The following is a 27,789-nucleotide window of genomic DNA, read 5'->3' as shown; positions in this document are numbered from 1 at the left end:
TCGTGTCCTCTTCTGCTATGGCCTGAGGACGTCAAGTGGATGACAGGGACTGGGAAGGCTGGCCCACCCTGCAGGCCAGGGTGGATGTCCGCTCGGGGACGCCGCCGTCCTGTGAGTAGGAAGGAGAGGAGTGAATGGCTCTGGGTGCCATTGGCCCAAGACCTGCCTTTGGCTCCGCCGATGAGCATCCTTGAGGGCTGAGGCGTTGGCGGATGCTACTGTGGGTTCCTGGTCTCCAGGGGGTCTTGGCCTGGCTGCCCCCACCCACAACCTGTTAGTCTAGTTTCTGGATAAGACCTTCGAAAGTCCCTAAAAGCTTCATTTGAACGGTGTCTCTGTGGGAGTGGAGGCCACTCCAGCATGCGCCATGTGCTGTCCCGGACGCCCCAGGGGGTCAGGTTCTCTACCCTGGACCCTGCTGCCTCTGTGAGGAGATGGGGAAGTACAGTGTTGCCAGGTGGCGCCACAGCCTGGCCTCCGTGCCCCGGAAATTCCCTCACGGCTGGCGTGTGGATGAGGGTTGAGTCTGGGTCATGCTGTGCCTTGGAGTGGGGTGGGGGTGGCCCCTGCCTGTGGCCTCTGGAGTCCGCTGTCTACCCCCGAGCCAGGCTCCTCTCCCACCTGCTGCTCTGGGTGGTGGAGCACGGTCTCCACACAGTGTGGCTGCTGAGCGAGGCCAGATTCGGGGTGAAGTTCAGAGGCCCAGACCTGCCAGGCTGCGCTGCATCCACACCAGCCTGTGCCTGTGCGCAATGGGCTGTGCACCGCTGGGGCCACCACCGCGGCACGAGGATGTTCTGGCTGCTCCTGGGAGGCTCAGAGTGTGTGACTGCCGAGCACCAGGCCTCGGGCGAGGGGCCACCCGCCACCCTGTGGTTGCTCCCGTGGTCCCTGTGGCGCTGACTGGTGCCAGCTGCTTCCAGGGAGGAGAAATGGAGGCCTGGGTGGAGGGGTGAGGTGCATGCAGGCCATGTGCTGAGGCTGGGCCCCACAGCTGCGTTCCCGACAAATCTCATGTGTGGCTAGGGCAACGTTCTTTTTCGGAAGTCACCCTCCTGCCTTTCCTGCTGATTATGCTGAAAATGTCTGGAAAGGCCCCAGCTGTCTTCCCCGGCAGAGTGGGGTTTTGTCCCTCTGCGGCCCCTTGGCTGCCGAGTCCTTGTTTCTCCAGCTGTTTTTTGGGACGCCCCTGTGTGGTGAACCTGCTGTCACCCTGACATGGCCACCAGGTCCTGACAAGTCAGCCCTGCCTGGCTCAGCCAGCTCCATGCTGGGTGGGGTGGGGTGGGGTGGGGTGTGGGGAGTGAGGCCGCAGGAGGTAGTGAGGGCGGGACTCGATGTCGGGTAGGTGGGGCAGTGACCACCTCTTCGCTTCTGCTGGGCCCCACCTTGTCTGAACCGAGCACCAGGCAGGGGCTGGCCAGGCTGGAGGTTCCCGACATGCCGACCCCCATGGTCGGGTCTGACAGGTGTCCCCGGGGTGCATTTGCCTGGGGCCATGGAGGGACTATCCGTCCCAGGTGAGGACAGGAGGAAGAGGGTCTGGGGCCCTTCAGGGACAGGCAGGGGTGGCTTTGCCTGTCTCAGAGCCTCACTGTCCAGTACCAGGCATCAGTGGGGGTCCAAGAACTTGCAGCCAGCAGGGACGACAGGGCAGGGCCACCCAGGAGAGACCCCACACAGCGCACGTGGGAGAGTGGACACCAAAGGCGGGCAGCGGGGAGGGCGCCTGCGCAGCAGTCCCTGTGCGGTGTGCCCCACTCTGCTGAGGTCTCTGTGCAGTGTTGGCGACAACACTGGGCTGGGCTCGGGAGGCGGCGCCAGCCCACAGGGTGTATCCCAGAGCTCCTGCAGCCGCCGCAGTCCCCTGGCCTGCCCCAAGTGGCACGTAGGCTCTCAGATCCCAGATCCTCTGGTCATTCCTCACCCCCAACCCAACCTCTGTGCAGTGGCTGCGGGAGTTCGAGACACGCTGTGCCTTCAGGGGCTGGTGGCCTAAGCTCAGCCTCCTCATGATGGCTTCCTAATTCTAGGAAGGGGCACTGGGGTCACTGCTTGCCATTCGGGGTTGGGGGTGGGGACTTGGGAGGAAAGGGCCCGTGCAGGAGGGCAGCCCCACGGCCTCCAGGGATGGGTGGGGACAGCCTTGGAAGGCAGGGCTGGCTGGGTGAGGCCACTCCAAGGGGGGGTCCTTCCCACTCAGTCTTGAGCCTTGGGAATTGAGGTCTTGGTGCTTGGCATGAAGTGGCACGTGAACACCTGATCCTTGAAATCACCCTCACGGAAAGTTTTTTTTTGGTTTGTTTTTTTTGAGACGGAGTCTCACTCTGTCGCCCAGGCTGGAGTGCAGTGGTGCGATCTCGGCTCACTGCCAGCTCCGCCTCCCGGGTTCACGCCATTCTCCCGCCTCAGCCTCCTGAGCAGCTGGGACTACAGGTGCCCGCCACCACGCCCGGCTAATTTTTTGTATTTTTTTTTTAGTAGAGATGGGGTTTCACCATGTTAGCCAGGATGGTCTTGATCTCCTGACTTCGTGGTCCACCTGCCTCGGCCTCCCAAAGTGCTGGGATTACAGGTGTGAGCCACCGCGCCCGGCCCCGGAAAGTTTTTTAAACAGTCGAGTGTGCACACGTGGACAGATGCTAACACACACTTAGGTATTTAAACTCCGAGGGGCACCAGGAGCGTGTCAGAGGCGAGAACCCAGCTGCTGGGCTGTGGTGCGGGGCGTCCCACCTGAGCACGCTCGTTCTGCCGGAGGAACAGCCAAGCTTCCCACTGCCTGTGGGGTGCTGCGAGGACGGGCTGGGGGTGTCCTTCCCAGGCTCCCCCAGCAACTCCCATGCCTTCTGCCCTTGGTCTCACTCTAAGCCCAGGCGGGCCGGTCATCCTTCTCAGCTAGGCTTCCTGAGCTCTGCAGCACTGGGTGGGCTGTGGATGATGGGGGGCTCTGTTGACAGGTTCTGCGTTAGACCTGCATCTTAGCAATGTGAATATTGCATCCCTAAAGAAGGACCTGGAAGAGCAAGACGGCCACGACCTGGGACCAGCAGGTGAGGGTGGGGAGGACCTGGGGCCCTGCTCCTCCAGCTGCTGAACAACTAAGTGCTGTGGCCGGAGGGTCGCTTGAGCCTGGGGACGTCAAGGCTGCAGTGAGCTGAGGTTGCACCACTGCATTCCTGCCTAGGCCACAGGGCAAGACCCCGTCTCTGGTTTTTGGGGCGGGAGGATCACCTTCTGGCGGTACCACCTCCTCCTCTCCCCTTCCCTCCCCTGCACATGGACTCCTCAGCCTCTCTCTCCTGCCTTGGGCCTGCCCACTTCTTCAGTTGACCTTTGTCCCAGCAAAGTGGCCCCGCAGAGACAGGCAGGGCTTTTCCTGAAAGTCTTGATGGTCCCCGAAGGACAAATGTATTCACATTGTAGACAGAAAACCGACATCCATACAAATATATCTTTTTTTTTTTTTTTGAGACGGAGTCTCGCTCTGTTGCCCAGGCTGGAGTGCAGTGGTGCGATCTCGGCTCACTGCAAGCTCCACCTTCCGGGTTCACACCATTCTCCTGCCTCAGCCTCCCGAGTAGGTGGGACTACAGGCGCCCGCCACCACGTCCAGCTAATTTTTTGTATTTTTAATAGAGACGGGGTTTCAGCATGTTCGCCAGGATGGTCTCGATCTCCTGACCTCGTGATCCACCCGCCTCGGCCTCCCAAAGTGCTGGGATTACAGGCGTGAGCCACCGCGCCCGGCCCCATACAAATGTATCTTAACATCCTATACAACAACATCCTTTCGTTCAGCCTACAAGTGTATTTTTTTTCTGCTTTTAAAAGAAAGTAAAGCATTTCAGGGGGCCTGGACAAGTGCTGGGAGGACTGTGCCAATGGCTAAGTTGGCCGGCAGGGCCTGGTGGGTGTCGGGCCTCTTTGTGGGGGCCCACGTTAAACCCCCGTGTCCCCACCTCTGGTTGAAATCCCTTTGAGCCCATGGCTTGCCCAGCCGTGTGGGGCATGGCCACCGGGGGCGCTGTGGCTCCACATCCATAGATGGTGGTGGCTGGCCTGGCCCCCATATTCCCACCCCCCATATCCCCACCACCACAACCTGCAGGGTCCGTCTTCCATGGCTGCCGCCCGCCGGTGGCAGATGTTTGGGCAGAGGCCTGGCGGTACTCCCTTCGCTGACTGGTCTGCCCCCGCCAGGTCCCAGGTCGCTGGCCGGCTCTGCGCCTGTCGCCATCCCCGGCTCCCTGCCCCGAGCACCATCGCTACACTCGCCATCCTCCGCGTCCACCTCGCCGCTCAGTTCGCTGTCCCAGCCCCTCCCAGGGCTGGTGGGCTCCTCGGCCATGACGCCTCCCCAGCAGCCGCCACCCCTGCGTTCAGAGCCGGGCGCACTGGGCTCTGCAGCCTCATCCTACAGCCCCCTAGGTGAGTGCTGGCTCCCTCCATGCCGGCGTTGCCGTGAAGCCTCCGTGGGGCTCCCTCCCAGATGCAGTCCTGACAGGGGCCTCACAGGGAACCTTGTGCCCTATCCGTGGTGGCAGACCACATGACCTGCTGCTCACGGGTTCCCCCACCCCGCAGACTGAGTCTGGCTCCGTCGCCCAGGCTGGACTGCAATGGTACGATCTCGGCTCACAGCAACCTCCACCTCCCAGGTTCAAGCAATTCTCCTGCTTCAGCCACTCGAGTAGCTGGGATTACAGGCGTGCGCCACCACCCCCAGCTAATTTTTGTATTTTTAGTAGAAACAGCGTTTCACCATGTTGGCCGGGCTGGTCTCAAACTCCTGACCTCGTGATCTGCCCGCCTCGGCTTCCCAAAGTGTGGGATGACAGTGAGCCACCGCACCCGGCTATTTGTTATGTTGTAAAAGAACTAACACTTGGCCAGGCACAGTGGCTCACGCCTGTCATCCCAGCACTTTGGGAGGCTGAGGCAGGCGGATCACCTGAGATTGGGAGTTCAAGACCAGCCTGACCAACATGGAGAAATCCCATCTCTACTAAAAATATAAAATTAGCCGGGTGTGGTGGCGCATGTCTGTAATCCCAGCTACTGGGGAGGCTGAGGCAGGAGAATTGCTTGAACCCGGGAGGCGGAGTTTGCAGTGAGCCGAGATTGCGCCATTACGCTCCAGCCTGGGCAACAAGAGTGAAACTCCATCTCGAAAAAGAAAAAGGCCCAGCGTGGTGTGTCACGCCTGTCATCCCAGCACTTTGGGAGGCCGAGGTGGGTGGATCACGAGGTCAGGAGATCGAGACCATCCTGGCCAACATGGTGAAACCCCGTCTCTACTAAAAATACAAAAATTAGCTGGGCGTGGTGGCACATGCCTGTAATCCCAACTACTCGGGAGGCTAAGGCAGGAGAATCGCTTGAACCCGGGAGTCTGAGGTTGCAGTGAGCCAAGATCGCGCCACTGCACTGCAATCCAGCCTGGCAATAGAGCGAGACTCCGTCTCAAAAAAAAAATACCTAACACTCTGGGCCAGCATGGTGGCTCCAGCCTGTCATCCCAGCACTTTGGGAGGCCGAGGTGCGTGCATCACTTGAGGCCAGGGGTTCAAGACCAGCCTAGGCACCATAGTGAGACTCCTGACTCTACGAAAAATACAAAATTTTAAAAGTTTTTATTTTTTTAAAACAAAGTTTCACACTGTTGTCCAGGCTCCAGCGATCTTGGCTCACTGCAGCCTCTGCCTTCCGGGTTAAAATGATTGTCATGTTTCAGCCTCCCAAGTAGCTGGGATCACAGGCACCTGCTACCACGCCAGGCTAATTTTTGTATTTTTAGTACGTGTTGGCCAGACTGGTCTCAAACTCCTGACCTCAAGTGATCTGCCTGCCTCGACCTCCCAAAGTGCTGGGATGACAGGCCGGTTTTTTTAAAGTAATATCTAAACTATCTCAGTCATAGTCTCTAAAGCTGCACACACATTGGCAGTCACCACATGGATACAGCTCTGTGGGGTCTTTGAGAGTCTCAGTGTGTGAGGGGTTCCTGGGAGTGGAGTCTGAGAACCGCTGCCCCTCTCACCTCATGGTGTGGTCCCAGGAACTCGAATTTAATTCCTCTCTGTTCAGACTCCTCAGGTGGCCAGGAAGGCGTAGATCTGGTGGGGAGACCGGCCGTGGCAGGTGTCACTGTCAGCGCCTCTTCCTGAGCCTGGTGGGGTCCAGGAGTGGGGCAAGGGGCAGGTGTGGCTGCACCCCTGCCGTCAGGGTGGGTGAGCCCCAGAGGGTGCCCATGTAGCGGTGGGGCCTGGGGCATAGCACCCACCAATCCCACCAGGCCACGAGCACAGTGGGGCTGGGCCGTCATCGACCCTTTCACACTCAGGTTTGAACGGTGTCCCCGGGAGCATCTGGGACTTTGTTTCCGGCAGCTTCTCCCCTAGCCCCTCCCCCATCTTGAGTGCTGGCCCTCCATCCTCTTCGAGTGCAAGTCCAAACGGAGCTGAGCTGGCCCGGGTCAGGCAGCAGCTGGACAAGGCCAAGAGGAAGATCCGGCAGTGGGAGGAGTCCTGGCAGCAGGTGAAGCAGGTGAGTGTGTGGGGGGCCAGACAGATGAGGGGAAGGGAGGGCTGCCGGGGACTCAGGTGAGCGTGTAGGGGGGTGAGACTGGAAGGGAGGGAGGGCCGCAGGGCACTCAGGTGAGGGGGCCACAGCTGATGCTGGGGAGGGGAGGGAGAATCGCAGGTGACACAGGCAAGGGGGTCTGCAGGTGGCACAGGTGAGGTGGGAGGGGCTGAGACGGGCCCTGGCCACCTCCTGTATGGGCCCTGGGTTTCAGGTCTGCGATGCCTGGCAGCGAGAGGCGCAGGAGGCCAAGGAACGTGCCCGTGTGGCCGATAGCGACCGGCAGCTGGCGCTGCAGAAGAAGGAGGAGGTGGAGGCGCAGGTGAAGCAGCTGCAGGAGGAGCTGGAGGGCCTGGGCGTAGCCGCCACACTGCCGGGGCTGCGGGGCTGTGGGGACATCGACACCATTCCCCTGCCGAAGCTGCACTCGCTGCAGAGTCAGCTGCGCCTGGACCTGGAGGCGGTGGACGGCGTGAGTCCTGCTCTGGGCAGGGTGAGGGGCTAGCCTGCCTGCAGGGCTGCTGTCCCTATCTGGGGAGGGCCCTGGCTGGTGCGGTGTCCCCTTCCTCCCCTGCCCCAGGGTCTGCTCCGTGCCTAGGGAGGAGGAGATGTTGCCCCGCCACAGCACATCCCCCTGTGGCCTCCTTGCCTGTCTCCCTGGGAGCCACTTCTCCCCCTGGGAGCCGCCTCTCCTGTCAGGCTGGCCCTTGCCCTGTCACCCCTCCCTCTTGTCAGTGAATGCCACGCTGCTCCCCGTGGCCCCATCCCTCCCTGTTCACAGCTGTGACCCTCACACATGACCCCTCCACTTCAGCGTGTCCCTCCTCACCTCGCCTGCTAAGGGTGGGCTCTTGGCCTGGCTGCTCTAGGACAGAGGGTCCTGCGTAGCCCACATCTTGGGCACCCAGCCGCCAGGGCCCTCAGGGGCCTGGCCTGTCTGGCCACAGCCGAGTCTGTGGTGGCCCCAGGAGGCCGTCCTCTGCCCAGGGCTCTTAAGACGGAGCATCTGCCCCGACCCCGCAGCTGCCTTCTTCCTGAGGTGGCCCTGGCTGGGGTGTCTCCCTGACCCTGTCTCTGTAGCTGGTGGCCGGGCGGCCTGAGATGCCGAGTCCTGCCCGGAAGGCCCTCTGGCTCCCCAGCTCGCCCAGCTTGGGCAGGGGCCTCCTGAGCCCGTCATTGTTCTGGCCCTGCAGGTGATCTTCCAGCTCCGCGCCAAGCAGTGTGTGGCCTGCCGGGAGCGGGCCCACGGTGCTGTCCTGCAGCCCTGTCAGCACCACATCCTCTGTGAGCCGTGTGCGGCCACCACACCGGAGTGCCCCTACTGCAAGGGCCAGCCCCTGCAGTGGTGACCTGAGCGGGGACAGCCACCTCCTGCTGGGCACCCTGGCTCCAGCGCTCCTCGTGACCACGGACACATCATCACTCACTTCTGGTGCCACCGACTTGAGGACCGAGGCTGGGAGCCCCAGCCTGCACTCGGCCCTACAGCTACACGTTATCATGAGGCTGGGAGCCCCGCCCGCGCTTGGCCTGACAGCCTTTCCTGTCACACGTTATCACCTATCTAGTCCTACCGACGGTTTCAAGGTATTTTCCTCAAAAACCTTAAAAGCAAACCCACAGAACCCGCCTGTCCTCGAAGGGCCTGGTGCCTCGGGGGTCCGCGCGGTGCTGTGATCACAGCAGTTTGTGGTCCTGACACTACGGTGACTAGGCCACTGGGAGCTGGGGTCTTTCCAAGCACTTTGTAAACCGAGGAATTGAGTTAGAGGTTATAAATTGCTCTAAGCTGCTTTCTATGTTGTTTTTTTAATATGCGATAATATGAAGCTTTATATGTGTACTGTGAACTTAAATATTTCATATCAGTTTATTGTCAATTCATAGTATGCTAAATATATTAGATTTCATATTCTGAAACTAGTACTTATAAAATGAGCGTTTATCTAGTAGTAAGACCTAGGATTTTTACATTTTCCAATTAAGTGCAAATAGTATTTATAAGCAGAGTGATCATGGATTGAGATGTTTTTAACTTTTGATGGAAGGAGCTAGTTTTCTGAGCCTGTGTGCACAAGGCACTGGGGTTGATGTTCCAGCCTCGTGACGTGGGAGCAGGAGAGCTCCGTCCTGCATTTCTGTGATCCATGGCCGCTTTTTCTATGCGCCTGTGCCTTGCAAAACAAGTGAAGGAACATCATTGGTTTTGTTTTCTCCCTTAAACCTCTGAAAGACAGTTTGATACTAACAAAAAATGCAGCAGAGGGGATCAGACGTCAGAGGTTTTAGAATTACTTTTTTAAGCAGCTGTCTTCTGGCTGGGCGTGGTGGCTCACGCCTGTGATCCCAGCACTTTGGGAGGCGGGTGGATCACCTAAGGTCAGGAGTTCAAGACCAGCCTTGCCAACATGGTGCAACCCCATCTTACTAAAAATACAAGAATTGGCCTGGTGTGGTGGCGGGCACCTGTAGTCCCAGCTACTCGGGAGGCTGAGGCAGGAGAATCACTTGAACCTGGGAGGCAGAGGTTGCAGTGAGCCGAGATCGCGCCACTGCATTCCAGCCTGGGTGACAGAGCGAGACTCTGGCTCAAAAAAAAAAAAAAAAAAAATAGGCTGTTTTCTGATTACTTAGATCTATCCTAGGCAATGGTGCTTTATAGCTCCTTGGAGATGTCACTGGGCGTCCTGGTGGGGTTTGGGCAGTGAACTGGGAGAGTGGCTGCCTCCCCAGCACCTGTGACCGTCCTGCTCGTGTGGGAGACGCTCGAGCCATGTGCGCGCCAGGCTCTAGGGTGCCGGGTGTATGTGGCAGTCACCTGACCCGCACTGCCAGTTATTATCGGAGCTCATCCATGTGGCCAGCGAGGTCACAGGAGCGGACCCAGCCACAGTCTCTCAGTGGCCTGGAGCACACGGGGGAAGCGACCCCCAAGGTCCCGGCTCTGCTGTGGTCCCCTGGCCCGTCTGCCCCTGGAGCGACAGCGTGGCGTTCAGCCGCAGCAGAAACGTGACTGAGAACGCGTCCCCGCGATGACCTGACCCTTCTGCTCAGGGCTGGGACTGTCCCTAGGAGTGGAGCAGCAGGAACAGGCATCTGTGGTTTACGGCGACCTGGCTCTCCGCGGGCCACGTGGGTTGTGAGAGCACACGAGTGGGAAGTGGCACCAACGTGTTTCTCCCCACCCGCGGCTTTGCCAAAGACTTTTAATAGCATTTTTTAAGTGCAAAACGTCTAGGTAAAAATTTTTATCAGTGACCAAATTAGAATGTATTTAATATAGTAGGAGGTTTAAGAACTTTTTTAACGTAAGACAAACTGATAGCAACGTTCTATCGTTTTAAAGGAAGTGGATCCGTGACATTCTGCAGCTAGTCCACTACTCCAAGGTAACTATCGACTTGGTTTTAGTGAATCTATTTTGTTTTTAATTATAGTGATTTATTAGCTCAGTATCTAGAAATTACGTATATTTTGTGCTACTGTCATCAGTGTGTAAAATCCTCTGTTTTTATTAGTGTTTATGCACTTGGTTCCCATTTTGAGCCTCTGGTCTTTTCTGGGATAAGAGGTGTCTGCCGAGACATCTCCCGGTTGTCAGTGGCCAGGAGCAGCTGAGCTCTAGTCTACCAGCTGCTCTGCTCTTTCTGGGAATGAGGTGGCGGCTGCCCCTCACGGTGTCTCCAGGGCTCAGCTTCTGGGGTGGTGGAGCTGGGGAGCCCCAGAGGTGGGGGAACAGCTGGGAGATGGAGGTGGCACCTGCTCCCCAAGATCAGTACTGGCTCTGAAGACAAGTGAGAGGATCGGTGGGAAGACCAAAGAATGGCTGGCGGCGCTGCCAGGGTTGGAAATGGGGGCAAGATCCTGGGGCTCTCTGCCCTGGGGCCTCCCTCACCCATCTTGGCAGCCAAGGCCTCAGGGATGGATCCTAGGTGGCTGAGGCACAGCAGGGGCTAGAAGGTGCTCCGTGGAGGCTGAGGTGGAGGCGGGCCCAGCGGCTCCCACCTGTGGCTATGGCGGGCACTGGGCGTAGGAGCTGGTTGGTGGCCGGTTCTGCGTGTTCTTGTTGCCTGTAGTCTGTAACTCTAGTGTTCAACATTAGCCATGATACAGTGGTGTCACGACGTGTGTAACTGTGGTCAGCAGACCTTGTTCCGTGTGGATGCGTCACGTGGATTAATTTCTGGAAGCCTCAATCTGTATGTTTGAGTATTTAGATGAGAATGTTATTTGAATGGAATTTTCTTAACCCAGAAGGTAGTATTTATAATCATTTACTTGTAGCAAACTGTTTAAAGTTAACACTTGTTTAAATTTTTTTACACTATAGCATTTATGCAATGGTTTACAGAATTCATGGAGTTATTTTTATCAGTATGGGAATTAATTAAAACCTTGAATCTTTGTTTTGTCTGCTTCTCTGAGCACAAGCCTGGCCAGCTGGTCCCTGGGGGTCCTACCAGCCAGCTTCTCTGTAGGGCTCTCGGCCGTGTCCACCTCTGCCCTCCCACCACAAGGTCACAAACTCCCACGCAGTCCTGGGTCACCCCGCAGCTGCTCTGGAGGCTTGGCTCTGGGCGTCTTGTGGCCCAAGTGCTCCAAGTTGGAAGTTTCTGCCAAAACACCAGGTGGCCGGTCCTCACCTGGACCCACAGGTGGTGAGTGTGACAGTGGGCCTGGCCCTCTCCCCACAGGTGACTCACCTGTGGGCCTCCTGTAGGGGATGCCGTGCTGGGTGAGCAAACCTTTCAGTCTTTTGATCTCCTTGGACAGTTCTTTATGAGCCTACGACAAAAAGAGTTCAAGGGAAAGCTCAGGTGGTGGGGGGGCTACGGTGTGCCGCCACCTGCCCCCAATAAGGTACCTTCCTGCAGTTTTCCAAGGTCTCAAACCCCAAGCTGTCGGGACCTCCCTCCAGCTGGGTGGGTTCGTTTTCTTCTGGGGTCTTTAAGTAGCCAGCATCCTCAAAAAGTGTCCTCAGCAACTTCTCATGACCCTGAAGGTGGAGGATGCAGGGGCAGCACCCAGTTCCCAGCCAGGCCCGCCAGGGGCCACCCCGAGCGCACGCCTACCTGGGGGGTGATCAGCTCGTCGGCCAGGTCCTGCTCTACCTGGTCCCACCGCCGCTGCAGGGCCTCTGGCAGGGTCGGATACACTGAGGACCCAAGAGAAGCCAGGCTCAGCTGCACCCTATGTCCCAACCCTGGCCCCCACCACTGCAGGGCCTCCAGCAGGGCTGCGTGCATGGCTGACCCCACTGGGCTCAACTGCATCCTGTACCCCTACCTAGCAAGGCGTGGGGGTGGCAGACGAGGGGGGTCTCGAACGTCAGCGCGTAGATGCAGGTGCTCGGCTCGGACACGTGGGCCAGCCGGTTGCTTTTTCCACACGCCAGCTCCACCTGGGGAGGGAATGTGGGTGGGTGGGTTGGGAAGACTGGGGCCCCTCCTTCCCGGGCTCCCGTCTGAGGCCCCACCTTGCTCTGTCGGCTCCGGGAACGGCAGGCGTCACCGTCCCTCATCCACATGCCCGTGAAGGTGTTGTTGGCAATCTCCCACTCGTGCCAGATGCTGGGGAGACACGGGCACGGCATGTGAGGCCAGGTAGGGAGCTGTGCTGCTGCTTTGGGATCCCCGGCTCGGCCCCACTCACCCGAGGATCCCACTGTAGGCGTTCCAGCGGAAGGTCTGCTCGTGCTGGGTCACATTGTGGAATGGACAGAACTCATACTTGTACCTGGGGACACAGGTGGCATGAGGGGGTGTCCGCAAGCGCGCCCCAGCCCACCCTCGCACCCACCCTGCACTCACGTGGACTCCACAAGGCTGAAGCACTTGCCCGAGAGTCGGAAGAGATGCGCGGGCCCTGGAAGAGACCTCACACTGATCCCCAGGCTCCAAGCATAGAACCTGTCTGCAAAGACTAGCACAGTCTGTTTTCAAAGGACCAGCTTTCTTTTTTTTTTTGAGACGGAGTCTTGCCCTGTCGCCCAGGCTGGAGTGCAGTGGCGCAATCTTGGCTCACTGCAAGCTCCGCCTCCCAGGTTCACGCCATTCTCCTGCCTCAGCCTCCCGAGTAGCTGGGACTACAGGCACCCGCCACCATGCCTGGCTAATTTTTTGTATTTTTAGTAGGGACGGGGTTTCACCGCGTTAGCCAGGATGGTCTCGATCTCCTGAGCTCGTGAGCTGCCCACCTCAGCCTCCCAAAGTGCTGGGATTACCGCGCCCAGCCAAGGACCAGTTTTCGGCAAAAAGCACAAGACGTTCAAAGAAACAGGAAAACAGGTACCATTCAATGGAAGAAACTGACAAAACCAAGAATTCTAAAAATAGCCCTTCAAAAATCAGAGTTAAGGCTTGGTATCGTGGCTCACGCCTGTAATCCCAGGACTTTGGGAGGCCAAGGCGGGAAGATTGCTTGAGGCCAGGAGTACGACACCAGCCTGGGCAACACTGTGAGAACCCCGTGTCTACACAAAAAGCACACAAAAAATTAGCTGAGTGTAGTGGTGCGCACCTGTAATCGCAGCTACTTGGGAGGCTGAGGCAGGAAAATTGCTTGAACCTGGGAGGTGGAGATTGCAGTGCGCTGAGATCACACCACTGCACTCCAGCCTGCGTGACAGCAAGACCCTGTCTCCCCACCCCCCAAAAAAGAGGACATTCCCAGATAAAAGCTTCAGGAGTTGGTTACCTCCAGGCCCGTGTGCCACCCGGCGAAGTGAGCAGACAGACAGCAGCTTAGCTGGAGGAGACAGAGGTCCTCGTGCAGGGGTAAATTAAATGCCAGTTGCCTTTCTAGCTGTGGTCTCTAAAGCTACAGGACTTAAACCAGTGGTCCCCAATCTTTTTGGCACCAGGGACTGGTTTCATGGAAGGCAATTTTTCTACCAGCCGCGGGTAGGGATGGGTGGTTTTGGGATGAAACTGTTCCACCTCAGCTCATCAGGCGTTAGATTCTTCTTTTTCTTTTGGAGACAGTCTCATTCTGTCACCCAAGGTGAAGTGCAGTGGCACGATCTCGGCTCACTGCAACCTCCGCCTCCTGGGTTCAAGTGATTCCCCTGCCTCAGCCTCCCAAGTAGCTGGGATCCCAGGCATGCGCCACCACGCCCAGCTAATTTTTGTATCTTCAGCAGAGGCGGGGTTTCACTATGTTGGCCAGGCTGGTCTGGAACTCTGGACCTCAAGTGATCCATCCACCTTGGCCTCCCAAGTGCTGGGATTACAGGTGTGAGCCACTATGCCCGGCCTGAAAAACTAACTTCAGATTTAAAGACATAAACAGGTTGAAAGTGAAGGTATGGAAAAGTATTCATGTAAACAGCCAAAAGAGAGCTGGAGTGGCTGAAACTATTTTAAGAGACAAAGATGTTATATGTTGATACAAAGGTCAATGTGCCAAGACACCACAATTATCCACGCACAAACAGTGCCACCCACTACAGAAAGATGACATGAGACATCCATACCCCTTTTTTTTTTTTTTTTTTTTTTTTTGAGACAGAGTATAGCATTGTCGCCAGGCTGGATTGCAGTGGCACGATCTCGGCTCACTGCAACTTCCACCACTGGGTTCAACCGATTTTGCCACCTCAGCCTCCCCAGTAGCTAGGATTACTGGTACCTGCCATCGCGGCTGGCTAATTTTTGTATTTTTGTAGAGACAGGGTTTCTCCATGTTGGACAGGATGGTCTCAAACTCCTGACCTCAGGTGATCCACCCGCCTCAGCCTCCTAAGTGTTGGGATTACAGGCGTGAGCCCCAGCGCCCAGCCTGATGGATTCAATATTTTTAAGATGACAATACCACCCAGAGTGATCTGCAGAGTCAATGCAACCCCATCGAAATCCCAATGACATTTTTTGCAGAAACAGAAAAACACATCCTACAGTTCATAGGGAGTCTCAGAGGACCCCAAATCATCGAACAAATCTTGAAAAAGAAGAACAGAGTTGAGAGACTCGTACATACTGATTCCAAAAATTACTTCAAAGCTGTCATGATCAAAACAGTGTGATACTGGCGTAAAGACCGGCATGGAGGCCGGGCACGGTGGCTCATGCCTGTAATCCCAGTGCTTTGGGAGGCCGAGGCACGCGGATCACGAAGTCAGGAGATTGAGACCATCCTGGCCAACATGGTGAAACCTGATCTCTAATAAAGCACAAAAAATTAGCCAGGCGTGATGGCGGATGCCTGCAGTCCCAGCTACTCGGGAGGCTGAGGGAGAATTCCTTGAGCCTGGGAGGTGGAAAGGTTGCCGTGAGCCGAGAGCCGAGATTGTGCTACTGCACTCCAGCCTAGGGCTACAGAGTTAGGCTCTATATGAAAAAAAAAAAAAAAAAGACAACAAGGGAGTGAAAAGACAACCCACAGAATGGAAGAAAATAAACGTTGGCAAATCATATACGGAAGAGATTCATATCCAGAATATAGAAAGAACTACAGCCCAACAATAAACTCCATTTAAAAATGGGCAAAGAAGCCTGTAATCCCAGCACTTTGGGAGGCCAAGGCGGGCGGATCACGACGTCAGGAGTTTGAGACCAGCCTGCCCAACATGGTGAAACCCTGTCTCTACTAAATAAAAATTAGCCAGGTGTGGTGGCTCACGCCTGTAATCCCAGCTACTTGAGAGGCTGAGGCAGGAGAATCGCTTGAGCCTGGGAGGCGGAGCTTGCAGTGAGCCGAGATTGCACCACTGCACTCCAGTCTGGGTGACACAGTGAGACTCCATCTCAAAAAAAAAAAAAAGGACAAACAGACCATAAGCAACTGAAAAGATCCCACATCACTGATGATTAGGGAAATGCAAATTAAAACAACCCTAAGGTACCACTTCACACCCACTAGGACGGCTGTTAGCAAAAAACTACCAAAAAACTATCGCTTCACACCCACTAGGATGGCTGTTACCAAAAAACAGTGTTGGTGAAAATGTGGAGAAACTGGACCCCTCGTGCAATGCTGGCTGGAATGGGAAACGGTGCAGCCACCATGCAAACAGTTTGGTGGTTCCTCAAAAAGCTAAACATGGAATTCCAATAAGATCCAGCAAAGCTACGCTCAGAAATTGGAAGCAGAGACTCAAATATTTACACCGAAGTTCACAGCAGCCTATTCCCAGCCAGAGGGTGGAAGCCACTCCAGTATCCATGGACAGACGACAGGTAAACAACACGTGGTCTGTCCTTGCAGTGGGGATAGTCCTCAGCCATATAAAAAGGAAAGAAGCACTGAGAGCCTCCAGCCTGGGGGACCTTGAGGACACTGTGCCAAGAGGAGTTGGTCAGACACAAAAGGTCGCACACAGTTTATGAGTCACCTATGTGACATCTATGCAACAGCCAAGTTCAGAGACAGCAGAATGGTGGGTGCCGGGGCTGGGGGAGCGGGGCAGCTGGGAGTCAGGGTTTGAAGGGGACAGAGCAAGTTGTGGAAATGATGGTGCTGACGGTTGCAGGGCAGTGTAACCAGCCCCTGTGGGAAGACGGAAGGCATGCAGCGTCTCTACCCTCCAGCCAGGCCGGCCCCAGGCAGTGCTAGAGCGAGGGCGTGTACACATCAAGGCCAGTGGCAACTCGTGAGTCAAAGAAGCCACAGCAGCCACCCCGTTCTTTAAGCTGGGGAGTCGGGACCTGGCTGGGGATGCCACCTTAACACAGCGCCCACCGAGACTGTCAGCCACAGGCCATCCTCCGGGACTGGGAAGGCTGAGGCTTGGGCCTTGGAGGCAGGGAGGAGACCTGGCCCCGGCCCCTGTCCCCCGAAGGGCCTGCGCTGCGGCAGCAAGTGTGCTGGTTAGAGGAGGATGCCCCAGACTGATGTTTCAAACTCTGCAGTTTTACTGTATTAATAATAAAGTAGAGGCCGGGCACAGTAGCTCACGCCTGTCATCCCAGCACTTTGGGAGGCCGAGGCAGGTGGATCACGAGGTCAGAGGATCGAGACCATCCTGGCTAACACGATGAAACTCTGTCTCTATTAAAAACACAAAAAATTAGCCGGGCGTGGTGGCAGGCACCTGTAGTCCCAGCTACTCAGGAGGCTGAGGCAGGAGAATGGTGTGAACCCAGGAGGCAGAGCTTGCAGTGAGCCGAGATGGTGCCACTGCACTCCAGCCTGGGCAACAGAGCGAGACTCGTCTCAAATAATAATAATAAAGTCAAAATACACACGAGGTGCTGGGTGACTGTTCCCTGGGAACCTGGCCAGCCCAGGAGCCAGATGCCACACTGAGGCCACCCTCAGCCTGGCCCATGCCCCCGGAGGGCAGAGGCTAATGCCACTGAGACCTCTGGGGTGCTGGCCCGGCCTGGCCTTCTGTTCCCTGACATTCCACTCACCGCTGGGGCTGTCCCCTCCCAAGACAGATGGAGACCAAGATGGCCAGGCTGCCCTGCTCAGGGGACAAGGGCTGTGGATATAGAAAGGTCCTGGTCCTTCCTTGTCAAATACCATCTGGGTGGCCCCTACTTCCAGGCTCACCCACTGTCCTCCCAGCCTGACCGCTGGGGTCTCTACCTCAGCCCCGTCACGCCTGCTGTCCCATAGCCTGGGGTGCTTGGGCTTGGTCCCTCCAGTCTGGCCCTAGGGCCCTGCCCAACAGGCACATAGGGAAGCCTTTGGAGCCATCCCAGAGACCCTGATGTGTCCCTCACCCATCTGCCACTCAACGGACTCCCACTGGGAGGGTGGCTGGTCCAGCTCCTGTGTCCTGGGAACTCGTGTTCCCAGGCTTGCCCTGGGCAGACACTGCTTGGAGACACCCCAGGGGGAGCGTGGGCGCCAGGCTCAGCTCCGCACCTGCAGGGCCATCCATCCAAACAGGACTGTGTGAGGGCAGCAGGGCCTGGCCTGGCTCCCCAGCTGGGAGGAGGCCTCTGCCTGGGTGCTGTCCACAGCTTCAGTGGACTACTGGCTGGGGTACAGCCTCCTGCAGGGGATGGTACCACAAGCCCCCAACTGGCAGTGCCCAGTACCCCAGGTCCTCTGCTGCTGGCCTGTACCAGAACCCTGGCCATGACCCCTCCCCTCCGCCCGGCCCTCAGGTCTCAGCAGCCTGCCCTCCTGAGACGGGTGGGGTCCGGCCCCTCCATGCCTCTTGAGCCAGACACAGCCATACCTGGGCTGGAGTCTCTACCCCCAAATACCACCACCACCCCCAAATGCCATCACCCCTGCTAGGAGGCTTCTCCTCTGCTCCTCCTTCACCCGCACGTCCCCTGCAGGCTCCATGCTCACGCCTGCATGGCCAGGACACTCGCCGGTGCCCTTCGCTCCCTCGGGCCCAGGGGGCCTTACCGCCAGCTGTCCCTGCACCCGAGGCCACAGCTCCTCAAGGCCCCGTCAGCTTGGCTGAGCCTGGACTCCCTCGTTTCCCCTCTGCCCCTGGTCAGGCTTTGGCGGGCAGCACTCCCCCTAGGGCTGCATCTCTTGGCGACGATCCCTTCTCAAGGGCGGTCCTCCCTCCCACGCTGCTCCCTGGCCTGGCCCCACACCTGGTCCCAGTGCCCTCCCAACCTCCACACGCCACCAAGAACTTCCCCGGGGACCTCACCCTCACCCTTGGGCCTCACGCACCCCCACCGATGAGTCCTGTGCCCACCGTGATCCCCTCCAAGCCCCAGAACTGCCTCATAGACCCAGCCCGGCGCCCCAGCCAAAAGCAAGCTCCCAGCCTGACCCCCGCAACTCAGATGGTGGGAGCCCCATTTTCCATGGTTTCTCTAGCCAGGATCCCGTGGCCACTCTGCTCCTCCCCCGCCCCCCTCCCCAGATCCAGGCCCCTGCCAAGGCCCCAGAGTCCTGCCCAGCTGGCCGCTCCCTCCCACCGCCACCGAGGCAGAGCTCCCTCCTGGACAGTGTGCTGGGATCTGCTGGGCTGTGGCAGGACCCCCACACTGACTGTGCCCCATCCCCTCTCCATGCCACAGCGGGACACTGTCTCCAAATCACAGACCTACCAACCTCTGTTCCTTCTGCTGTCAGGGGACGAGGCTCCTGACTCATCTGGTGGACACCATGGAGGTGCCCACTGCCCAGCCCAGCCCCACCAGCTTTGGCCCTGGCAAGCCCACCCCTTCCTTCTCCTCGGCAGACACTCTTCTGCGGGGACCTTCTGAGCCCTAGGCCACAATCACCACACCCCTGAGTTTCTCAGCCTGGTTATCTTTCTGCTCAGCTCATTCCACAGACCACACTCTCCTACCCACTGCGCACAATCTGCCTTACACGTTGATGTTGAAGGAGTGCTACGTCGAAGACAGAAAAAACATGTAGAATATCCACACCCGACCCCACAGATGCGGGAGACGATCCACACCCCACCCCACAGACGCGGGGGAGTATCCATGCCCCACCCCCACAGACGCGGGGGAGTATCCACGCCCCACCCCACAGACGCGGGAGACTATCCACGCCCAGCCCCACAGACGCGGGAGACGATCCACGCCCCGCCCCACAGATGCGGGGGACTATCCACGCCCGGCCCCACAGATGCAGGAAAAAATGGTCTGGAGAAAAACACCATCAACAAAACAAAAAGATTGGGAAACTGGGAAACAAACGTGCCACTTACATCCAAAGGTGGGAAGAGAACTGTCCAGATTAAAACACTAAAAACACATAATGAACCAAATGCACATGTGAACCTGACTGGCCCTGATGTGGGGATGGGGGTGGGAACACTAGAAAAGTTATTTTTTTTTTAATTTTTATGGTTTTTTTTTTTGAGACAAAGTCTTGCTTTGTCACCCAGGCTGGAGTGCAGGGGCATGATCTCAGCTCACTGCAACCTCCGCCTCCTGGATTCAAGCAATTCTGCAGCCTCGGCCTCCCAAGCAGCTGGGATTACAGGAGGATACCACTATGCCCAGCTAATTTTTGTTTTTGTGTTTTTTTTTTAGTAGAGACGGGGTTTCACCACGTTGGCCAGGCTGGTCTCGAACTCCTGGGCTCAAGCGATCCTCACACCTCAGGCTCCCGAGCAACAAGCACGTACCACCACGACCAGCACATTCTGTTTTCTTCCCAGGACTCTCACCTCCGAAAAGACGTGCTCCCCTTAGCCAAGGCTGCCTCTCTCCTACTGGAAGGGGTTCGGTCGGGAACTGCGCTCTTACACAGCGGCCTGCCTCCTCCCCAGCTTCTTGGGACAGGTGGTGGCCCAACTCCAGCACTTCAGGCCCTGGGAAGCCACCATCCCATGGCTTCTGAGCCGCAGGGAAGTGAGCCTAACGCCAGGTGCGCCATCACACCCAGCCACACAACAAAAAGCTTAAAAAGATGTGTTTGGAGTCAAAGTCCACGAAACCTACCAACAAGGTGCGGCACCATCTGATCCTCTTTATCTCTGATCTGTGGCTACCCCAGCTGAATCCCCTCTGGCCCTGGCTGTCCTGCTCAAGACCTTTCCTGGATCCCATTCCCCAAATAGCCACAGCTTTACTCCGTTTTCTTCTTTAGCTTTTGGCTGAAATGTCACTTCTTAGACTTTTCCTCAGCACCCTATTTAAAGCAATCCTCACCAAGACACGAGGATTGCTTGAGGCTGGGAGTGTGGGGCCAGCCTGGGCAACATAGTGAGACTTCCATCTCTACAAGAACACTTAACATTTGCCGGGCATGGTGGTGTGCACCTGTAGTCCCAGCTACTCAGGAAGCTGAGGTTGGTGGATTGCTTCAGCCCAGGAGTTCAAGGATGCAGTGAGCTATGATTGCACCACTGCACTCCAGCCCGAGTGCGAGAGCAAGACCCCGTCTCTAAAAAATAAAAGAAGCGATCCCCCAAACAATACTCTAACACACATACACACACTCCCTCCTCTGCTTCACACATCTACATGGCATTTTTCATCATTGGCCATTCTATATATTCTACCTAATTCTTTGCTCAGTGCCTGTTCCTCCATCCCTCCCCATTAGACTGTCAGCTCCATGAGGACAAGCATTGGTATATCTGTGTTCGTTTCTGCAACGCCAGCACAGACCCTAACACATAAAGGTATTCGATAATATAATTACTAAAGCTGGGCGCGGTGGCTCATACCTATAATCCCAGCACTTTGGGAGGCTGAGATGGGCGGATCACTTGAGGTCAGGAGTTCGAGACCAGCCTGGTTAATACGGTGAAATAAACCCTGTCTCTACTAAAAATACAAAAATTTGCTGGGCGTGATGGTGATGCATGCCTGTAATCCCAGCTACTCGAGAGGCTGAGGCATGAGGATCACTTGAACCTGGGAGGCGGAGGTTGCAGTGAGCCGAGATCGCGCCACTGCACTCCAGCCTGGGCGACAGAGTGAGACTCTGTCTCAAAAAAAAAAAAAATTCTTGGATTTTTGTCTGTGATATTTAATACTCATTCAGTGTTTAAATGGTATATATACTCATGACCCACGGATTCCACTTCTGGAATCCTGCCTTGGGAAACCACTCACCTGACGGCAAACCAAGGCACCTACACAGCATGTTCTCCACAGCACTATTTCTAATGGCCAAAAGAATGTAAAGAACCTAAATACAATCGGGGAATGCAGTGCCATCCTATCGCGTGCTGAGCACCAAGAGAAAGAACGAAGACCTGTATCACCACCATGAAGCGTCCCGAGACATACAGCGAGTGACAACGACAAATCAGCCAAATACCCGCGCAGCATGATTTTTTTAAAAAGCGATTAGATTACGAAAACTACACGTTTTCCAGCTGCATAGATACGCACGTAAAAGCACAGAAACGCGTCTGCAAAGTCACCAGATTTTAACAGCAGTTACCTCTAGGAAAGGAAAGGAAGGACTAAGTCTGGAGATAACTTTTAATTCGCTACAAGAACGTTCTGGTATATTCTCTCGCACTTCCACATTAATTTTAGAAGGCTGACAAACCAATGCTTTAGACTCCGGGCCGTAACTCTCAGGGTCTCTCATCCATCCTCCACTGTTGCTGCTCCCCGCGGCCACCCCCGCGCCGGCCAACAGCGCTCCTCACTCACCAGACACGGGTGAAGGGTCCCTCTTGGCCTGGAGGCGACTGGCCTGGGGCAAGAACGGGTTGTTCACCCTACGAGAAGCGGCAAGGTCAGCGGGGAACGGGCCCGGGCCGTCCCCCCGCCCGAGCCGCCAGCCCGCGAGGCTGCTCACCCGAACGTGTTGGGCTCCTCCACCACCTTCATCTTCGCGGCACCTGCCGGCGCGGGCCCTACGGGGAGCGAGACCGTGAGCGGGGAGGCCGGGGTGCAGAGCGCGCGCGGGGTCTGGGGACGCGGACGGCCGGGCCACTCACCGCGGGCCGAGAGCCCAAGAAGCAACAGGAGCCACGCCAGCCCCGCCGCCATCGCGCCGCAGCGGCCGCCACGCGGTCACGTGAAGTGAAGGTCACGTGCCCACGGGAACCGGAAGTGGCGCCCGGCGCATGCGCGGGCAGCCAGACGGCCCATCGGGAGGCCGAAGGGCGCGCCCGTGGGTTGGGGAGTCCCCGGCACCCCAGATCGGCGCCATGGGCCGCAGGAGGGCAGCGCGCGGGCCGGGGGCGGAAGGCGGCCGCCCTCGGCACCTCTCGACCCGCTCCCTGGAGGCCTTCGCCGAGGAGGTCGGCGCCGCGCTGCAGGGTGAGCGAGGCGTGGTGGGGAGAGCGGGTCGGGGTTTGAGGGCCTGCCCGGGTGTCCCACGCTTGAGGCCGAGTGCCCTTCTCTCTCTCGTGCAGCTTCCGTGGAGCCAGGGGCGGCTGAGGGCGAGGGCGGCCCGGGCCCGGCGGCGCTGCCCTGCACGCTGGCCATGTGGGAGCTGGGCCACTGCGACCCCCGGCGCTGCACGGGCCGCAAGCTGGCCCGCCTGGGGCTGGTGCGCTGCCTGCGCCTGGGCCACAGGTTCGGCGGTCTGGTGCTCAGCCCCGTGGGCAAGCAGTACGTGTCCCCCGCAGACAGGTAGGCGCGGGAGGCCTGCCCTAGGTTGTGGTTCCAGCGCGTGGTTCCCTTCAGGGATGGTTTAGTGGGACTTGTATGTCACACCCACACCCACGTGGGCAGGGAACGTCTGTCTAGTTTGCCTCCGTTGCATAGCGCAGAGCCTGGGATAAAGGAGGTTTTGGGGTAATAAACGTTTGTTGAGTGAATAAACGCATGCTCTAGGTGCCCCAAGCAGCTGCCTCAAAAGCTTGCTCGTGAAGTCCGTTTGAGGGTGTTTGGGGATGGCGGAATGATGTCCCTGAATCCCTAGCGAGGCCATTCTCCGGGGACATGCTCCACCTTGGGTAGTGCTGGCTCCTGAACTTACCCCATGCTGTCCCTGGTAGACAGCTGGTGGCGCAGTCTGGGGTCGCCGTCATCGACTGCTCCTGGGCCAGGCTGGACGAGACACCGTTTGGGAAGATGCGAGGGAGCCACTTGCGCCTGTTGCCCTACCTGTTGGCCTCCAACCCCGTGAACTATGGCCGGCCCTACAAACTTTCCTGCGTGGAAGCATTTGCTGCCACCTTCTGCATCGTAGGTGAGTCCGGGGGCCCCACAGCAGCGTGACCCGGCGGCCTGCTGTTCCTGCTGTTCCTGCTGTGCTCCCAGCACCGTGTTTCCTGCCGACAGACCCCAGGATCGTAAGGGACGGACAGGGAAGCAGTTCAGACAGACCAGGGTTCCAGCCCCAGCTGTCACTTAAGGTTTTTGGCCTGTGGAGTTGCAGTAGAGGCGGAATGGTATCGCTGTTCTACCAGGGCCGGTGTGTGGGGTACCATTCATTATCAGGGCAGCGCTGCCCCGAGAATCCTTACCCTCCACGTTCTCCTTTCGGAATTGCTGATCTAAAGAGGCCCTGATGAGGCGTGGGGCAGTCTTGGTGGGAATGTTTGTGTTTCGCAGCAAAGGAGGGGGACTTGGTCAGTTGCAGAGGTGCGGACTGTAGTAAGGGAGGTGCAGGCTGGGGGCAGCACGGGCTCTCAGGACTGTGAGCTGATGTTTGGTGGGGACCCTGCGGTTACTTGGGAGAGCGCCGCCATCCGGCAGCGGGGTGATCAGGAGTCACTTGAGGGGACCGTCGACTTCTTTGGGTTTCCTGTTTCTCACACCGTCAGGCTTTCCGGACCTTGCAGTCATTTTGCTGCGGAAGTTTAAATGGGGCAAGGGCTTCTTGGACCTGAACCGCCAGCTCCTGGACAAGTATGCGGCCTGCGGCGGCCCGGAGGAGGTGCTGCAGGCGGAGCAGGAGTTCTTGGCCAGTGCCAAGGAGAGCCCCCAGGAGGAAGAGATCGGTGAGCCCTGGCGGGGGTGGGAGCCAAGGCCCTCCAAAGCCTGGGTGGTGGGAGGCCTGGTCCTGCTCTGGGCTCACTTAGAGGCCGCTTTCCTCTCTCGACTCAGATCCCTTCGATGTGGATTCAGGGAGAGAGTCTGGAAACCCCAACAGGCCTGTGGCCAGCACCTGGTAGGTCCTTGGGCTTAATTTCATGATCACTCAGACCCAGGGCTCTCCTCTACCTCTGGCCTGAGTCCTTCCTGCTGCGTGGGGGTGGTGTCGTAAACAACACCCCGATGGTCTTCTGACTAGAAAACCTGCAGTGGACGTCCCACTGGAGAGGTTTGGGTTTGGAGAGCACAGGGAGGAAGAGGAATCTGTCCTCGGCTGGGGGCTTTTTGTGGATGAGGTTGCCTCCAGCTAGCCAGGGAGGACATCATTTGGGAACGTGCTCCCCCTCCCCTCCCAGGCCGCCCTCGGACACTGATGACAGTGATGCGTCTGAGGACCCAGGGCCTGGCGCCGAGCGCGGAGGAGCCGGCAGCAGCTGCTCTGAAGAGGAGCAGACTCAGGGACAGGGGGCTGAGGCCAGGGCCCCGGCTGAGGTTGGGAAAGGAATCAAGAAACGGCAGAGAGACTGAGGGTTGCAGACATATATATTTTTGAGGCTGGGTGACAAGAAAATCTAGAGACATGAGGGACATAGATGGGCCTGGCAGCCTCGGCTCTTTGTGGCTGCTGGCAGGACTGAGCTGTCCGGGTTCTCCCCGCACTTCCAGCACAGCTATGCTCTGCGTCCTGCCTCGGTGCTCTCGCAAATGAAGCTGCGGGCCAAAAAGCCCCGTGTGAGTCTCTGTTTTTCACACTGGGCCTGGGGAAGGGTTGGGGCGAACTCTTGGCTCTGCCTGGAAGGGCCGTGGAGCAGGTCTCAGGTGGCCACGGACATGTGCGTGAAGGACAGCTGGCCAGTTGGCACGGAGCCCTTCACACTGACCACCAGCCTTGGGTGACATCCCTGGCCTCAGAGTGACCTCAGGGGAACCTTTCCCCAGCCTGGGAGCCCCGTGGGGACTGGAGACCTGTGCAGTTCTTGACTCACCTGCCTTCCACATCCCCTCTGTGAGTGGAGGCTCTGGACCCTCCACCCAGTGGTGCCACTGGCACTCTTTTCACTCCCCAGCTGTGACTACCAAAAATGCTTCTGCACATGGCCTGTTGTGCAGAGAGCACAGCCACTCACCGAGTCCCTGGAGACCAGCTGCCCACCGCCCACCCAGGGCCAGGGAGCCCAAGGAAGCGGGCAGGGAAGCCCACCTGGTGGTCAAGCCCACTCTGGCCTGCACTGTGTCCTGGGCAGCTGCTGGCCAAGTCCTGCCAAGTTGGCCACCCAGATGTGGGGTTGGGTGCAGGGGTTCACAGCACACACCAGACAGACACAGCCAGGGCGGTGGGAGCCACGGGGCCAGCCACGACACACACGTCACAGCACAGGAGGGGCGCCATGGGCCCTGGTTGCACAAAGCTGGCCACAGTGAGCTGGAGGATGCTTCAGGGAACTCGGGGTGGGGGCCGGGGCTGGCAGCTGACAGACTCAGGGGTCTGCCTCCATGCACTTCTCCAGCTCCTTGAGTTTCTTCACGAACTCCTGCGCCTCCTTGCTGGTGCGGCCTTCCAGCATCCTCAGCGCAGATCTCACTGCAAGCAGACGTGGGCAGATGTGTGGGAGCCGGGGTCAGGCCCGCTGCCCCTCCCTTCACCCAGATGCTCACTCACCCTGGGCTCTGGGCCGGCACAGGTGCAGGGTGACAGGCTGCCCAGCCCTTGCACCCCCGCCCACCTGGGGCCGGGCGACACCACTGACGCCACCTAGGCCGAGGGCCGCCTCCCCAGCGAAGTCGTTGGTGGACAGCCAGTCGTGGTCCATGACGGTGAACAGCACGCAGGCCCCACGGCGGCGGCACGCCTCGGCAGGCACGGAACTGCGGACAGAGGCCAGTCAGGGGAGTCTCACTCTGGCAGCCTGGAGCCTGGGGCTGGGGCTTGGGACACTCACAAGTAGAAGAGCTCGTCATATACAGGGTGCAGTGTCCGGGTCTTCACCTGGGTCCTCTGGCTGCGGACCAGTGGGAAGAGATGCGGTGGGCCCAGCTCCACGATCACAAAGGGGTCACTTAGGCCTGCAGGAACACAGTCGTGAGCCCCCCTGCCCCATCCCACCACCCCCCGACCCGTCCCCTCTGCAACTCACCGTTGGCGTCCAGGGGGAGCAGGTCGGCGGCGTGCAGCACCTCCACGGCCAGCCGCTGCTCAGCCGCCTCGTAATGGCAACGGACACTCAGGCGTCCAAACCGGTTCTGCTCCAGGGTCCTCTGCGGAAAGGCGGTGAGCGCAGCTGGGCTCTGGGAGCCTCGGAGGCAGCACCCTGTCCCTGGTGCCTCCCTACCTGTTTGAGCTTGTCCAGGTAGAACTGCTCAATGCACTCGCGGGTGGAACATTTGTGCAGCCGCAGCTCCTCCTTCAGCCTCTGCAGGGGAAGCGCATCAGGAGGGGGCCCCTGGGTGCTGGTGGTCAACGCTGGCACTTGGAGACCTGACTGCCCGTGGGGCCACCTCATGCTCAAGGACACAGCCCGTGCGGGGCTGCAGTTTGAACTCAGTCCCCTCATCCACACCCCCGCCCCACAGAGGGTCCTGCCTCACCTTGTAGCTTCCATCCCTCAGGCTCTCCAGGGGCAAACCCTGACCCTCTCCGTGGAAAAAACTGACCAGGGCCTGGGGCAGGGAAAGAAGGCAGAGGTGTCAGGGAGCCCGGCTTGTGCTGGGGACAGATGGAGACCCCCAGCACTAAGGGGCCCAGGCAGCACTGGGGGCTCAGCAGCCCAGGGCAGAGCCCTTTCTCACACCCTGGCGGGCATCGGAAGCTCCCAGGAAGCCTGGGGAAGGGCCATCACCAGAGGCCATACAGCATTAACTGGAGGAGGCGCTGTGGACAGCCCTGGAGTGGCTGTTCTCCAGGCAGAGGAGACCAGGCAGGCCAGCGGGGACAAAGGGAGGGATCAGAGCAGCCCTGAGGCGGGGGCCAGCGGGAAGGACTCCTTCACAGAGCTCTACCTCCAGCGTGAAGTGGAAGCGGCTGTAGAAATCAGCAGAGACGTCACGGTTTGCACCCAGCGCCTGCAGAATGGCCTGGAGGAGTAGCTCCCACAGGGCCTCCAGCACCCTGCAGGGCGGCATCAGTGACCACGGGCCAGCCCATCCCAGCCCACCTGCGACCACGGGCCAGCCTATGCCACCCCACCTGCCCAGCCCCACTTGCAGAATGGCCTGGAAGAGAGGGCCTCCTCCAGCACCCTGCAGGGCGGCATCAGTGACCACGGGCCAGCCTATCCCACCCCACCTGCCCGCACCTGCTCAGGTTCCCCTTCACCAGCGAGGCGTTCAGCAGGGCCAGCTTCTCATCCAGGTACTTCATGAGCGGGGCCACGGCCTGCGGGCAGGGGTGGTCAGGCCAGGCTGACCCCGCACCTCTGCCCTACCCCCAGTACACACAGTCCTCCACGGCCCCTCGCCCCAGCACTCACCTCATCGTTCTGGATGGAGTCAGGCGAGAGGCTGATGTGCTGTACATACTTCCGGATGTCGCCCACCATCTGAGGGCAGGAGCAGCGCTCAGCATGGGCAGGGGTCACCAGGGACTGCCTCCACGCCTTGGTCTCCAGGCCCCACCCACCTTAGAGGTCAGGTGCGCTGTCACCGTCTGGGCCTCCCGTTGCAGATCATCGTCCAGGGCCTGTGTGCAGCTGAGCAAGGGGCGGGGGAGCACCCCCTCGGGCCCCGTAGCCCCCTCTGGCCATGCCAGGCCCTTCAAGGCCTGCCCAGCAGCTTTGCGCACGAGCTCCACGTTGTTGAGGACCACGCAGAGCTGGAGGAGGTGTGGCCAGGCAACGATGGGTTGGGGGCCTGGTGATGGCCCCCCACC

The 27,789-nt window shown here is 58.5% G+C and overlaps 4 protein-coding genes across 32 annotated transcripts in view; 2 read left to right on the top strand and 2 right to left on the bottom strand.

The window, feature by feature from the left end:
* UNKL (unk like zinc finger) overlaps nt 1-10,990 on the top strand; it is a 51,254-nt gene extending 40,264 nt beyond the window's left edge. For 12 of the 22 annotated variants that reach the window (XM_063654002.1, XM_063654003.1, XM_063654004.1 and 9 more), the window contains 5 exons: nt 2,961-3,053; nt 4,204-4,431; nt 6,347-6,549; nt 6,800-7,078; nt 7,779-10,990. In XM_063654002.1, the coding sequence (XP_063510072.1) occupies nt 2,961-3,053; nt 4,204-4,431; nt 6,347-6,549; nt 6,800-7,078; nt 7,779-7,934 (959 nt within the window). In that variant the 3' untranslated portion in view covers nt 7,935-10,990. Of the gene's footprint in view, nt 1-2,960; nt 3,054-4,203; nt 4,432-4,552; nt 4,626-6,346; nt 6,550-6,799; nt 7,079-7,778 lie in introns of those variants that run through there. The other 10 variants (XM_054454642.2, XM_054454641.2, XM_054454643.2 and 7 more) reach the window with 4 other exon arrangements.
* GNPTG (N-acetylglucosamine-1-phosphate transferase subunit gamma) lies at nt 10,074-22,005 on the bottom strand. 5 transcript variants are annotated; one of them, XR_008494691.2, is made up of 12 exons: nt 21,875-21,978; nt 21,733-21,790; nt 21,585-21,652; nt 12,396-12,450; nt 12,238-12,321; nt 12,062-12,155; nt 11,872-11,986; nt 11,658-11,740; nt 11,450-11,581; nt 11,289-11,370; nt 11,046-11,198; nt 10,074-10,782 (listed from the first exon to the last, which is right to left on the bottom strand). XR_008494691.2 is itself a non-coding variant. In XM_054454652.2 (11 exons), exons 1-11 carry the CDS (start codon nt 21,924-21,926, stop codon nt 10,778-10,780), a joined length of 828 nt encoding a protein of 275 aa, XP_054310627.1. In that variant the 5' UTR covers nt 21,927-22,005; the 3' UTR covers nt 10,074-10,777. The 5 variants fall into 5 exon arrangements, 4 of the variants coding, with proteins under 4 accessions (XP_054310627.1, XP_054310626.1, XP_063510086.1 ...); XM_054454652.2 differs by lacking the exon at nt 11,046-11,198 and having other exon boundaries at nt 21,875-22,005; XM_054454651.2 differs by having other exon boundaries at nt 10,074-11,198; nt 21,875-21,994.
* On the top strand, nt 22,000-24,649 carry TSR3 (TSR3 ribosome maturation factor). Its single transcript, XM_054454640.2, has 6 exons — nt 22,000-22,199; nt 22,295-22,514; nt 22,883-23,076; nt 23,654-23,830; nt 23,937-24,000; nt 24,281-24,649. The coding sequence occupies exons 1-6, from the start codon at nt 22,004-22,006 to the stop codon at nt 24,450-24,452; spliced, it is 1,023 nt and encodes a 340-aa protein (XP_054310615.2). The 5' UTR covers nt 22,000-22,003; the 3' UTR covers nt 24,453-24,649.
* Nucleotides 24,451-27,789, bottom strand: part of BAIAP3 (BAI1 associated protein 3) — a 16,545-nt gene continuing 13,206 nt past the window's right edge. For all 4 annotated transcript variants that reach the window (XM_054454636.2, XM_054454634.2, XM_054454639.2 and 1 more), the window contains exons 25-34: nt 27,541-27,732; nt 27,392-27,460; nt 27,218-27,297; nt 26,922-27,030; nt 26,511-26,582; nt 26,255-26,335; nt 26,060-26,180; nt 25,865-25,988; nt 25,585-25,790; nt 24,451-25,506 (exon numbers count right to left, since the gene is read on the bottom strand). In XM_054454636.2, coding sequence (XP_054310611.2) covers nt 25,403-25,506; nt 25,585-25,790; nt 25,865-25,988; nt 26,060-26,180; nt 26,255-26,335; nt 26,511-26,582; nt 26,922-27,030; nt 27,218-27,297; nt 27,392-27,460; nt 27,541-27,732 — 1,158 coding nt within the window. In that variant the 3' untranslated portion in view covers nt 24,451-25,402. The remainder of the gene's footprint in view (nt 25,507-25,584; nt 25,791-25,864; nt 25,989-26,059; nt 26,181-26,254; nt 26,336-26,510; nt 26,583-26,921; nt 27,031-27,217; nt 27,298-27,391; nt 27,461-27,540; nt 27,733-27,789) is intronic.

Source organism: Pongo pygmaeus, chromosome 18 (assembly GCF_028885625.2).
Source record: "Pongo pygmaeus isolate AG05252 chromosome 18, NHGRI_mPonPyg2-v2.0_pri, whole genome shotgun sequence".
NCBI lineage: Eukaryota > Metazoa > Chordata > Mammalia > Primates > Hominidae > Pongo > Pongo pygmaeus.
Note: the sequence above shows the minus strand (reverse complement) of the source record. Positions and strands in the feature narration are given on the sequence as shown.

Bases quoted from the DNA above. Each gene is read 5' to 3' on its own strand.
- GNPTG (XM_063654016.1), bottom strand. From the start codon at position 21,926: ATGGCGGCGGGGCTGGCGTGGCTCCTGTTGCTTCTTGGGCTCTCGGCC. The intron at 21,791-21,874 runs GTGAGTGGCCCG...CGCTCCCCGTAG, and splicing joins TCTTGGGCTCTCGGCCCGCG to GGCCCGCGCCGGCAGGTGCC. The intron at 12,156-12,237 runs GTGAGTGGGGCC...GTGTCTCCCCAG, and splicing joins GCCTACAGTGGGATCCTCGG to CATCTGGCACGAGTGGGAGA.
- TSR3 (XM_054454640.2), top strand. From the start codon at position 22,004: ATGCGCGGGCAGCCAGACGGCCCATCGGGAGGCCGAAGGGCGCGCCCG. The intron at 23,077-23,653 runs GTGAGTCCGGGG...TCACACCGTCAG, and splicing joins TGCCACCTTCTGCATCGTAG to GCTTTCCGGACCTTGCAGTC. The intron at 23,831-23,936 runs GTGAGCCCTGGC...CTCTCGACTCAG, and splicing joins CCCCCAGGAGGAAGAGATCG to ATCCCTTCGATGTGGATTCA.